Source organism: Oryzias latipes, chromosome 1, assembly GCF_053564925.1.
Source record: "Oryzias latipes strain Hd-rR chromosome 1, Olatipes_Hd-rR_3.1".
Taxonomy (NCBI): Eukaryota; Metazoa; Chordata; class Actinopteri; order Beloniformes; family Adrianichthyidae; genus Oryzias; species Oryzias latipes.
The window spans coordinates 42,559,858-42,572,972 of record NC_136237.1 but is presented as its reverse complement, the minus strand read 5'-3'; the positions used below and the strand labels follow the sequence as shown (position 1 = coordinate 42,572,972).

Below are 13,115 nucleotides of genomic sequence, written 5' to 3'. Positions count from 1 at the left end.
TATACAATTCAATGCTCATCATTATGTGGTTGCTGTGACTCATTTTTTCTGTTCTTGGGTAAAATTTAGTGAAGTGAACTGCGTCGGCTTGCTGAATTGGTCCAGAACCCAGTTTAGACGACTTCCATGGAGTTAATTTAGTCTAAATAATCAGAAATACACACGCTCTAATTCACAACTGTAATGTTACACAAACGTGCAATATTAATTTGGAAATGCACACATTCTGTTTCACCAACACACATGTGTTTTACACATGCACAATAAGTCATTCATTCATTTTCTATTCCATTTCTCATGGGGCTGCTGGAGCTTATCCCAGTCACTTGTGGGCAAAGGCAGGTGACACCCTGGACAGGTCACCAGTCTGTCGCAGGGTAGAAATCCGGTTCTGATCAGATAGATTCTCTTGAAGTAGCATAGTCCAGTGAGAACACATGATCACATTAAACCAGTAATTATTGCTACACATTGCAGATCAAGTAAACAAAATCAATGGCTTATTGGTTGTAATTCAAACCTTTCAGTAATCATTATTGCACATTACAATGTAATACTCAGTGGTTGTAATTAAAAGAGCTTTGATTATTTCACCACAATCAAGTTCACACATGTATTTGGAATTATTCAAACACCTGTTGATCCTTAAATCCTCTTATCTTCATATCCTGAAATCAGAGTTTCTTTATACATTTTCTTGAATATTTGAACATTTTTTGAGCTCATTACTTAAACCGTTCCAAAGTTTAGTGTCACACACCGACACACAGAAACCTTTCTTTGTGGTTCTTATCAATTTGATCTTGAAGTTCCTACATCCCCTCAGTCTGTAACCTCCTTCATTTTCTAAGAACTGTTTCTGGATATTGAATGGTAACGATTTCCCACTGATTCTGGATAGAAGTTGTTGGTGTAAAAACCCACAAGGTCAGTTTTTAAAATCTAGATTGATAAAATAAATTGTTTGTATGATCAAGATATCCGGCTTTATGTACAATTCTGACGGCTCGTTTTTGAAGTAAGAAGACAGGATGTAGTGAGCTCTTTTAATTATTCCCCCAAATTTCTATACAGTAGGTGAAATATGGTAGTATTAAGGAGCAGTACAATAAATATCTACTGTTGTATTCTAATATATTTTTAGATTTATTTACGATTGAAATACTTTTGGAGACTTTAGTTTGTATGTGTCTGATGTGTGGCTTCCAACTAAGTTTGTCATCGATAAAAACCCCTAAAAATTTGATTTCTGTAACACTTTCGATTAAGACACTATTTCTTTCAATTGAGAGCTCTTTATTTGCGTTGTAGTTTCCAAAAAACTACAACGCAGTTTTATCTAGGTTCAAAGATAATTTGTTGTAATCCATCCATAATTTTATTTTGTTTAACTCTGTGTTCAACACCTTGATAAGTTCCCTATGATTGTCTGTAGAATAAAATATATTTGTATCATCAGCAAATAATATGAGTTTCATAAGCTTTGAAACATTGAATATATAATTTATGTAAATATTGAATAGCAGCGGGCCTAGAATTGATCCTTGTGGGACACCACAACTTATCTCTTTGGTTTCTGATGTATATTCATCAATCTTGACATATTGTTTTCTTCCCGTTAAATAGCTTTTGACCCAAGTTAGCGCTAGTCCTCTTATCCCATACACTTCCAGTTTGTCCAGTAGGATGTCATGATTGAGAGTATCAAATGCTTTTTTTAAGTCAATGAAAATTCCAGCTGCATATTTCTTTTTGTCCAGAGCGTTTGTGATTTCCTCCACAGCATCAATGATAGCCCATGAGGTAGATCTATTTTCTCTAAAACCATATTGGTTTTCATTTAAAATGTTATGTTTTTCAATAAATAAAGCTAATTTATCATTTAATATTTTTTCTAAAATTTTTGAGAATTGTGGAAGAAGAGAAACAGGTTTATAGTTTGTAAATTGGTGTTTGTCTCCACTCTTATAGATAGGAATCACTTTGGCTATTTTCATTTGGTTTGGGAATCTCCCAGTTTGTAATGATAAGTTACATATGCATGTCAGAGGCTTTGATAAACTATAAATGACTTTTTTCACCACCTTCATATCTATATCCTCACAATCTTTTGAGTTTTTACTCTTGAAATTATTCACAATTGATATCAGTTCATTTTCGTTCACATCAGAGAGAAAGATTGAGTGTGGGATCCTGTCGATGGGTGGATTTTTGTTTTTACTAGTTTTGCATTTTGGAATTTCCGCTGCCAACTCTGGACCCACGTTTACAAAGTAGTTATTGAGACCATTTGCTGCTTCATTGATGTCATAGCTTTGACCCTTCTCATCTGTGAAGTAATCTGGATATGTTCGCTTTTTTGTCCAATTTTTAATGATGCTATTTACAATATTTCCCAAACTCGCTTTACGTTGTTTTTATTTTCATTCAGTAGATTATTGAAGTACACTGTTTTACTGTTACGTGTTATTTCAGTTAGTTTATTTTTATATGACTTATATCTTTGTTCAGTTTCTCTTGTTCTCTGTTTTAAGAATTTTTTATAGAGGTTATTTTTCTTTTTACAAGCATTTATTATTATACTTGGGTCTTCCACTTTCGGCTTCTCCCATCAGGGGTCGCCACAGCGAACGAGTCGCATGGTAAATTTGGCAATGTTTTTTTTTACGCCGGATGCCCTTCCTGACGCAACCTTCTCAAACCGGGCTTGGAACCGGCAGAGGTAGAGAAGGGAACAGGGAGCAGCCCGGAGTCGAACCCGGGTTTCACGGACGGAAGGCGCCGCAAACCAGCACGAGCTAAACTGGCTCCAAGTATAATTATTATTATACTTGGGTCATTATTATTATACTAGGGTTTATCATTATTATTATACTGAGTACAACTGCAGTCATTTTCAGTATGTTCCACTTTCTCATGAAACTGTTCCACATCACCGTCCTCAACACCGCCATCTGGACGTTCATTTTTCTACCATCTGGCATCCCTGAACAGTATCCCATCTCTCTGGTCATGTCGCCGTCCAAAGATTTCTTCATCACAACGATGCTGTACATTTATTTTGGTCCTTTCCCCTTTGGTCTAAAGTTTGTAACTTCATCTCCGCCCACATAGACTCAGACTTCCTTCTGCCTGTGCTTAGAACATGTAGTTTGGCCTCAGCCATAGTCCATAAAAAGAACAATTATATATAATGAATCTCATTATAATTTTCAAATCATACTCCTCATTTTTCTATCTTTGTCAATGAGGTCAAACAACACATGAACACAATAAAACATTCTGACATTAACCCCTTGTGCTATCCTAGGCACTTTAATGTTGGGAGGTGGGTCATCTAGACCCACTAGACAGAGCTCTGAACCTTTTTTCTTCAATGATTTATGATCTTCACTGGTGTCCATGGATTACATGAAATCTTTCCACCTTTTTCATGGTAGGGGGAATACATCAAAGTAAGGGGGGGGGGGGGGGGTCATCTGGACCCCATAGGATAGCACAAGGGTTTCAAAAGTGATTAAAACAGTCGATCTGTGCGTCAGTTTCAATGTCTTTGTGTAAAATGTTATAAAGAGCCCCTGGCTTGTTCTTTTGTTGTATTGAACTGTTTTATCAGTAAAGTTTGTTATGAAAGAAAAAACTACGCCATCCCAACAAAGGCAAAGGAATCTGGCAAATCTGCGTCCTGTCCCTCGCCACTCTCAGCCAATCACAAAGCAGTGTTCTTCTCAACATCCCCCCTCCCTCAACATCTAAAATGAATTTATCAGGGACAAAAACTGGATTTTCTCTGTTTAACTGAATCCTGCCATAAACTTCTGGATATTTCTGCCTCAACCCAGCCACTCCCCCAGGACACACCTACATAGAAAATGGTGGGGGTACCGCTGTCGTTTCTAATAAGGGTTAGGGTCAGTCATGGTCCTGAATACCACCTTGGTCTATGTCTGTGTTCTGGAACATCCCATAATTTACCTGAGTTCAGAAAAATCTGCAGTACTGTGATTCATGAAAAAGATGCTTTTCTAATAGGTTGTGCTGTAAAAACGCTGTACTTTGATGAAGACTTTCATTCATGTTGTAGTGATGAGCAGAGTGATAAACATGCTGTGCTTTAAATTGACCAGCTGACTTATTTTAAACCTTTGGATAAGCAATATGCTAATGAGAATGAAAGAGCAAATTTAAATTTCCTGCCACGAAAACTAAAATTCTGTTTTAATATCAAATCTAATCTCTCTTTTTGGCACAAACATGTTTCTAATCTTCAAGGCTCTAATTCTGAAAGGCAGCCGGTTGGACCAATCACACTCGGTTTGGTCTGGGAGTGTAACCAATCACAGCCCGCCTCAGCTCGGTGGGCGGGACCACAGCCAAAGCTGCTGGCATCCTCGGCAGCCATTGATGAGCGTTCATTCCAAGAGGACGACCCGACCAGATCTCCGCGTGTTTGCGTGTCCGTGCGGGCGGCAGTCATGGTGTCCCACTCTCTCGCCCTGCCCATCATCTGCTTCACCACGCTGTGGACCCTGGTGGGCGTGGTGGCTCCGTTTCTGGTTCCGAAAGGACCGAACCGAGGGTAGGTTCAGCTGCACGGCCACCGCTCATCATTGGGAGCAATTAATTATTGTTTTGCGTTTGTTTACGATAATTATGGGATGTAATCACGTGATATCAGTCTACCGGCATCGATTCATTGCTGGGAATTCACGCGCGTGTCTTTGCTCGCTGGAGGCCGTTTCTCCATCCTCACATCCGCAGGGGCGTACGCGGGATGTTTCTATCGGGGGGGCCACAGGGCTGCGGTGTGTGTGTGTGGGGGGGGGGGGGGGGGGGGCTCCCTCTCTCCCTGTGGTTTTGAAAGAGTAAAACAGCATTAAAAACATAAATCTGAACGCACATTTGTCTGCATTTTTCATTTTAATGTCCTGATTGGCTGTTGACCTCTGTGCAGAACGGCTTCAGTTTACCGCCTAAATCTTTGTTCATGATCAACTTAGTTTAATTCTGTTGTTATGGTTTCCTGTTGGGATGGTAACTAGGGGTGTAAGAAAAAATCGATTCGGTAAAATATCCCAATACTTCATTCGGCAATACTTGTTTCAATTCAAAATGCTACCAGGACGATATTTCTTTAATTATTTCTGAGCGTCCTTCAGCGTCTGACTCTTGTTGTCCACTTCACCCTCCGACCTCTAGTTGGCAGCAGAGAACATGGAGCCTCTTTGAGCAGCTCTACTCTGCACAAGACAACAGGAAGACTGCAGCCAGAGGCAGCTGGTTCTGTTGTTCTGAGACATGAAGTACTTCGTTTTTACTTGAAGGGATACTAGACAGAAACTCTGAGCCATGTTGCTGCCAGTAAGATAGAAAAACGAGGATTTCTGTGCTTTTTAGCGGCTCAGATAAATACGAGTGAAGCACGGCAGCAGCTAATAGGCTAATGCGCTCAGCATCGGCTAAATGCTATCAGCAAAGCGGGCCAAAGTTCTGCAGAACCTCCCAGCAACAGATTCTAGTTTAGTGACCTGATGGATCAGAGGGATGTGTACATCGCTCTGAAAAAGGCTGACTGTGGTGATCAGTGTTACCAGTTCCTTCTGTGTGTGAGAAGCGTGTCTGCAGGCAAAGCTGCAGCAGAGCAGACTGTAAACATACAAAGCACCTTCTTTGTTACATTAAAGCAACTTTCCTTCCTTCTGTCCTGCTGCCTCATCATCACACTTTATTGTTTCTGGAAAAAATCAGTTTGCCCCCCCCCCCCCCCCCCTCACCCCCCCACCCCTTTATTTTGGAAGCACCATTCAGGCTCCTGAACCAACTTATATATGAGACACAAATGCAGTGCTTAACATTAACATTGTGATCATTAAATAAACTGAATTTGACCATTTTATTACCGTGGAAGACATTAAAATTCAGGTTTAGTTTTTTCAAAGTCATATTTTAAAAAAACAGAAAGGAAATATGTTTTGGTAAAATATCGGGATACCTATCGTATCGCCAGACTCTTGCCGATAAACACCCCCTACTTGTAACCTGATCAGGATGTGTAAATGACCTTGCAGAGGAAACAGGAAGTGTGGACTGAACTCTGACCGTTTCCTTCCTGTTTTCTCACAGAGTCATCGTCACCAGCCTCATCCTGACGGCCGTCTGCTGCTACCTGTTGTAAGTGACCCCCCCCCCCATCACAGCATCACCTGGTTCCTCCCCCCCCCCCATCACAGCATCACCTGGTTCCTCCTCTGCTTCTTTTCTACCTTTTAGTCAAGGTCAGGGCTGTGTCCGAATTCCCACCCTAACTACCATAAAACTATATAGTGCCCTGAATTATAAAAACATTTCAGACACCAACGTCCACTACTTTTTATTTTATGACAGATATGACGTCATTTATTTCAGGAAGTGAAAATCTAATGATTTGAGGGTTTTGGGACGACTATTAATGAGTCCACTGTCTCCTGAATATGAAAGCATTGATGGTTTATTTAAAAAATACATTAAAATATATATATTTTGAATAAAGAGTTCAAATGCAATGCATTGTGGTCTATATTAGCCAATCTAGTGAGCATCAATGCACACTAGTTTTTCACAGAGACTTCTGGGAAATTGCGATTTTGGAATTGTAGATCCAGACAGCACTAGAAAATGGTGAACGAGACAGACGGGCGACCTGTCCAGGGTGTCCTCTGCCTTCACCCGTAAGTGGCTGGGATAGGCTCCAGCAGCCCAGTGACCCCAAAGGGACAAAACGGAAGAAATGAATGAACCATAGAGTGGTTTGGGAAGGAATTCAGACACAACCACTGCCTTCTGGTTTTTTTCAGATTTCTGGTTTGCTTCCTGATCTTCTTGGCAAATGTTTGGGATAATTTTGGTGCATCAGCTGACAAAACAAGCCCACACCATAATTGTTCCACTTCCATGCGTGATAGCTAATGGGCGCTGGCTTTGGTTTGGTCAGACGTCTCCTTCCTGAGAACAAATTCCTCTACATTATTGTTCCTCGAACGCCTCTGTTCTAGGTTCCTGTCATGAGTTTTTGGACCGACCCGGTCAGCTGTCTGACGGTTCTGCTCTCTGTCTGTTCAGCTGGTTGGTGGCCATCCTGGCTCAGGCCAACCCTCTGTTTGGACCTCAGCTGAAGAACGAAACCATCTGGTACCTGCGGTACTACTGGGAGTAAACGGTGAGTTCTTCCCTGACGCTCCAGCTCAGACTCATGTTCCCACATCAGAACCACGAGTTCTGAGGGAAACATGAGAGGTTTGTCTGATCAGAACATCGGCTCCGACATGGAGGACAAGTGTCTGATTATGACCAGAACCGTCTCAGGCTGCGGCCCATTCGGGCTCCTTTCTGCAGGTCTGTGGTTCCAAACCGGTTCCTTCGTGGTTCAGAAGGAAGGAGATCTGTTCTTGAACAGGTTCTGTGTCTGCTCCGTGATCAACTCTTTTCGGATCAGCGCTGAAGGAAATTTTCAGACGACCTGCATCTGCTCCCACGTTCACCCCTTAAAGCTGATTCAGAACCGGTCACCCTCAGAACCGGACTCACAGCAGAGCTGGTTCCACACAGAGCTGCTGGAAATGTCTGGTCCATGAAAGCCGCGAGTCTTTCCCAAGCTCCGCCTTCTCTGTTTCAGGTTGTGACGTGTCGCCTGGTTTGTCTGTGAGGGTTCGCTGGACGTGACCTCCTCGCCGTTTCTCCTCGCCGTCCCCCCTCCTCTCAGCTGCAGCGCTGCAGGATTTCAACGCCATCGTTCAGTTTTCTTTGCAAACCTGGGACACGTTCGGGACAGCAGGTGTCTCTTTCTCAGAGCAGAGCTCCAATCACAACGGCTGAGACCTGGCTCCTCCCCCTCCACAGAAATGTGATGTCATTTCCTCTCTGTTGCATAAAGACGTGGCTCTCTGGGTGTAATTACTTTAGCCTTTGTGCGCGGCTGTGGTAAACCGCCATGTCTGCGCTCGCCGTGTTGTTGTGACATTACAGCGAGGGGGGGGTCAGGTCACTGTGTGTGAGTGAGAATGCCCCCCCCCCTTTCTGTAACTCGCCACTACATTCCACCTCCAGCTCTGCTCCGCTGAGGTCCCGGTTGCCATGGTGATCCCAATTCAGTCCTCCACTCGACCCCTTTTGATGAGTTCCCGCCGCCCCCGTGCAGATGTCCCTCCGGGGGCGGGGTTTCTGTTTGGAGCATGCCGACCCCCCCGAACCTGCTTTTCTTCCTCCAGGTGTGACGTCTCTTTCACGCATCCGTATCATCGCGGCGAACCGCCCCGCCTGCCGACCACAGCCCCTCCCCCATCCCTCCCCCCAGTCCGTTTCTCCAAAACCACTTCGCTTCAGCCAAAAAGAAACAAAATCAAAATACAGCTACTTTTTAGAAAGACCAAATTGTGTTTTTTTCCTGCCCCCCTCCCTCACTCCTCAGCCCCTCTTCGTGGCGGCGGCGGCGACAAACGCCTGAGCGGCACCGGTTCCAGGTGCTTCAGCTGGTTCTGCTGAGAACAGCAGCTGCAGAACCTTTGGAGGAAAACACTTTCCGGGTTTGGAAACAACCGAACCAAACGTGTCCCTCTGTGGGAACGCCGCTTCAAATGAAAAGATTCCTATTTTTAAATCAAAAACTATAAGCTCCGCCTTCACCCCGCCCACCTGATTACTTGTAAAAACCAGTGAAGGACCAGAAATGGGGGGGACAAATGAGTCTGACAGGGGTTTATAGAAATCAATAGATGCCTGTCAGTTAAAAGACGGCGTCACCCATCCCTGAAATGTTTAGGTAAAATTTTAACCTTTTGGCTCTTTGCTCCGCCCCTCAAACTGCCATAGCTCCAATCGTGTACCTAATTAACACAATTTTGATGGATTCTGACGTTTTTTTTTGGGTCAGAATCAGCTGATTGACATCGATTGCTCAAACGCTTCACTACTGGTTGTAAAGCTGCCGTTCTCCACTTTCAGAAGCCGCTGGAACTGCGTTGAAAATAATAATAACTGCGTTAAAGGTTCAAGAGTTATCGAAGAACGTCAACACTGGAGCTCCACTATAACCCAGTTTAGCAGAATATACTATCTCATCAGTGTTCTACCTGCTGGCCAAACAACCCCGCCTAGTGGTTGTGCGGTGAACTGCATGAGCTTCAATCCGGAGGGTTCTCAGTTCCTTCTGCGAACTTCTCAGGATTTCTTTCTTAGTCTGAGAATATTCCATCTTCGGTGTTGGGACAGCATCCAACGTCAGCGCGCCCACCGAGCCGGACGCTGGACCAAAGGAGCAGCAGAGGGGTGGAGATGATCGAACTGTTGGGCAAACGTACGACCAAGACGGAAATGATTGTTTTCATGTAAGCAGCAGCAGGAGATGCATCAGTGAGATGAAGGGACTGAACAAACACCCTGAATCATCTCAGGCTGGACCGGACTCCGAGTGTATTTGGGGTCGCCATGGCAACGAGGAAACGAGCCACTCGTGTACATAACAATGGAGATCAGATATGTGTGTGTTCCTGTGTTTGTGTGATTATTCTGTGTGTGTGGCATCACATGTGACCCCCCCCCACCCCTCAATAAAGCGTGGAGTCCTGAAGTCAGCAGCTGCTCTCCTGAATCATTGATGCTCCTGCGAGGAGGATCCAGTGAACATTTCAAATGTCAGAGACGCACAAAGGAGCACATTCCTGACGGCGGGCGCTCCTCTTTCCCAGCGTGGGTGTGTGTGTGTGTGTGTGGGGGGGGGGTCTACAGCTTCTGCTCCAAAGTTCTGGAGCTGATGTGAGCTCCTCTCTTTTCCTCAAACTCAGCCTTCATCAACCATCTGGTCTGAGGATGACACCATCGTCATGACAACGGCAAACAACAATCTGATTAAAAAGGAGGAAGTAGCCAAAGGATTTCTTTTTGATCTTTCTTTAAGAAGTGTTTTGACCGAGGCTTTGAAGAAAAATCTATGATTTGTTTGTGATGTTCAAACAGAAAAGGTTTAAAGACGTCAGAAAGCTAAAAACAGGAATACAATATTTCACTGTGAATGCTGAAAAGAACTCTTGAACAATGAGGGACAGTTAGTTTATGTCCCAAGAAAATCTAAGGACATTTTAGCAAAAGTAAATGATGAGCAGCAGGAAATCTTCAGAGTTCACTGGAATCATCAAAACAAACTTTGTTTTTTTAAATCCTTTCTGATGCTTTAAGGGCTTAAGTGCTTTAAGCAAAAAACACGACTGAAGAGGAAAATTTCAAATTAAAATCAACCCTCCCCTTTGCACAAATTCAAATATGTATAATTTATTTCATTAAAAAATACATTAAATAACAATAAAACTTAGAATAATTGAGCAGGTGGGATGATCTAAAAGCCGTGTTGAACAGGTGAGTCTTGAGCGTCATCCCAAAATCCTGAAGAGTGAAATGTTTTCAGACGCCAGAGGAAAACTGAGCTGCTCAGAGAAACGGGTGAAATGTTGAAAACGTCTCTCCATCACGGTCAGGATCTTTACTGAAATGAAACCCGGACAAACGAAGGTTTTTCTTCAGCAGCTGAACATCTGATGAGTTCAGATTTCAGCCTTTCCTGCTGCATGATGGGAATTCACACCATTAAATTCCACCTGATTTAGCATCACCATGAACTATTGTCTAACTGAAAGTCAGCCATGAAGGTTAATATTTGCTCATTAGGACAGGTTTTATAAATTCTGTGTTTTCTATGTAGTGACAGAAATACATTTTTCTGAACAAAACCCTTCAGAAAGTTCAGGAAGATCTGGGATTGTCATCCTCCATCAGCAGAAAGAGTCGGATCGTTTGATCCAAAGATGGCCGACTCCCTGCTTCCAGCATGGACGGGACGTTTGCTGACGTTTCTCCTCAGACGGACGTTTGAGCTGGCTTCCTTCTCCTGCCCACGCCGGCGGAGCCGCTGAAGCAAATTCCCGCCTCAGCGGACAATCTTATCTGTCCGTCCTCTGTCAGACCCGGAAGATGCAGCCTAATGTGCTCATGCACCATGACAACCTACTTTCCCCGGAGAACGCCTGAAGGTTTCACAGAGCTGATGCAGGCAGCCACAGGAGCTGACCTACATAACGGCATCAGGCCTGGAAGCTCCGGTCCTCTGTGAGGGAGAGCGTCTGAGTCTGGATCTGCCGGTTTGGGCTAAAAACCGGATGGACTGAAGCAAAGACGGTCCCTGAAACGGATCAGGCGAGTCTGTGTCTCTAAAGCTAAAGACGAGACGTAAAGGAAAAAGAATCCCAGAGAAGATTCAGTCGATGGAATCCGGCAGACGAAACCAAAGAGCAGGAAGGCGGACCGCTCAGCAGAACCACAGACGGATGTTTGATCAGCAAACAGAACCCAGAGGACTGCAGTTAAACATGAAACTGAAACTCCTCATCTGTCAGAAATGGTTGGAGGTTCTGGAGCTTCAGAGCTGCTGGATTCAAAGTCCGATCACTGATTCATTCATCCTCTGAACCGTCATGTCCCTTTCAGGGTCACAGGGCTGCTGGAGCCTATCCTGGCCACTCGTGAGCGAAGGCGGGGGACACCCTGGAGAGGTCGCCATTCTGTCGCAGGGCCACAAACACGCTCACATTCACACCTAGGGGCAGTTTAGAGGAACCAATGAACCGGTTTCCACGGCTTTCCCAGTGGACTTTTAGTGAGGATGATGATGCTTTTAGCCAAAATCTTTTTAAAAATGTGCCGTTTTCTGGGACATAGTTTCTGCAGAGCGGCAGGAGTTCATCAGAAATTCACCTTTGAGTTGTTGTTGGCACAGAAGTAAGCCTCTGCTGATATCCCATCATCCATTTGTTTACTTGCTCTCCAGCTAGCTTACAGCCCCAACCTAACATTAGCGGTGCAGAAAAACTGGCAGCTCCTCAGATCCATCCGTCCGTCCGGTTCTGGTCCAGATTCCAGCTCCGACCAGGAAAACAAAGACATTCATGGATCTGTTGGTCTGCAGGTGGATGACCTGAAAGGGGCGGAGCAGGAAGACTGTAGCTCCGCCCCGCGTATCTTCTACATCACAAACACAATCTTTAAAACGACAGTTTTTCACAACAGTTTGAATAGAAAATACTCAGAAATGCAGTTTTGATCCTAGTTTTGTCCTCCATCATCAGAAAAAGCCATGAGAACACGTTAAAAAAAACAGACGGATGGATCCGTTAGGTTCTGTTCACAGGAAATGGTTCAGCTTTTCTTAAATCTATAAATAGGATGAGGTGTGGGCCTCTGCAGCGTTGACGTCTTTAGATCTTTATGTGAATAATCCTGGAGAAAGAAGCAAAAATGACCTGAACTGGAACCCGACTGGCAGCATTGAGAGGGAAGCAGCAGAACACGGACGCTCTGATGTCCACGCAGGTGTGAATGCAGCATGAGAACTTCAGGGTCCAGCGGTCGGGAAAGGGTCCTGCATCCAGAGGCTGCAGGGAACGTTTGGAGGGTGAGATGAGAGGAGCAGCAGCTCCTCATCCAAAAGTCTCACCGTTTGGTTAAATCAGGTTTATGGGATGGAATTGAGTCTAAACTCATCAACAATCCGTCTGATGAGATGTTTTCTGCATTGCGTTTATCAAACCGGGCAGAAACAAACTCCTGGTCGTCCTCTGAAGCTCCAGATGTTTCTGTGTTCAGCTGGACGTCTTCCTGAATGGAACCAGATGCGCTGAGATAAGTAAATGTTTCAGAGATCTGTTGAAGGTTTCTGCAGGAACACGATCGCGTGGATCTCCTGTGATCCGACCACCATGCAGGTCGTGAAACCGCCTGAAGAGCAGCCAGCCGGAGTTCAGACGGGTTCTCCTGGTCTTGGCTGCTCCACGGCTGCTCCACGGCTGCTCCACGGCTGCTCCACGCCGCGATGCCGGTTTCCTGGGACTCAGAAGAGTCTGCAGGATTCCACGTCTGATGGTTCAAACAGAACAACAGACAAATGTTAGCAGGTCGTTCAAAACAAATGTCCTTTAGCTTTGGTTTCAGTAGAAATCTTGACTAGAGTGTTTGTTTTTCTAATAAATATGAGAACATTTTTATAAATGGGACTCTAATCGTCACAGAGGTGGACTCTCACAGAAGTAATAAACATA

General features: G+C 44.3%; 1 protein-coding gene across 1 annotated transcript; it reads left to right on the top strand.

Moving 5' to 3' along the window:
• Positions 1–4,359: 4,359 nt before the first annotated feature.
• On the top strand, positions 4,360–9,605 carry atpv0e2 (ATPase H+ transporting V0 subunit e2). Its single transcript, XM_023959730.2, has 4 exons — positions 4,360–4,579; positions 6,124–6,171; positions 7,099–7,195; positions 7,652–9,605. Exons 1-3 carry the CDS (start codon positions 4,476–4,478, stop codon positions 7,190–7,192), a joined length of 246 nt encoding a protein of 81 aa, XP_023815498.1. The 5' UTR covers positions 4,360–4,475; the 3' UTR covers positions 7,193–7,195; positions 7,652–9,605.
• Positions 9,606–13,115: the final 3,510 nt, after the last annotated feature.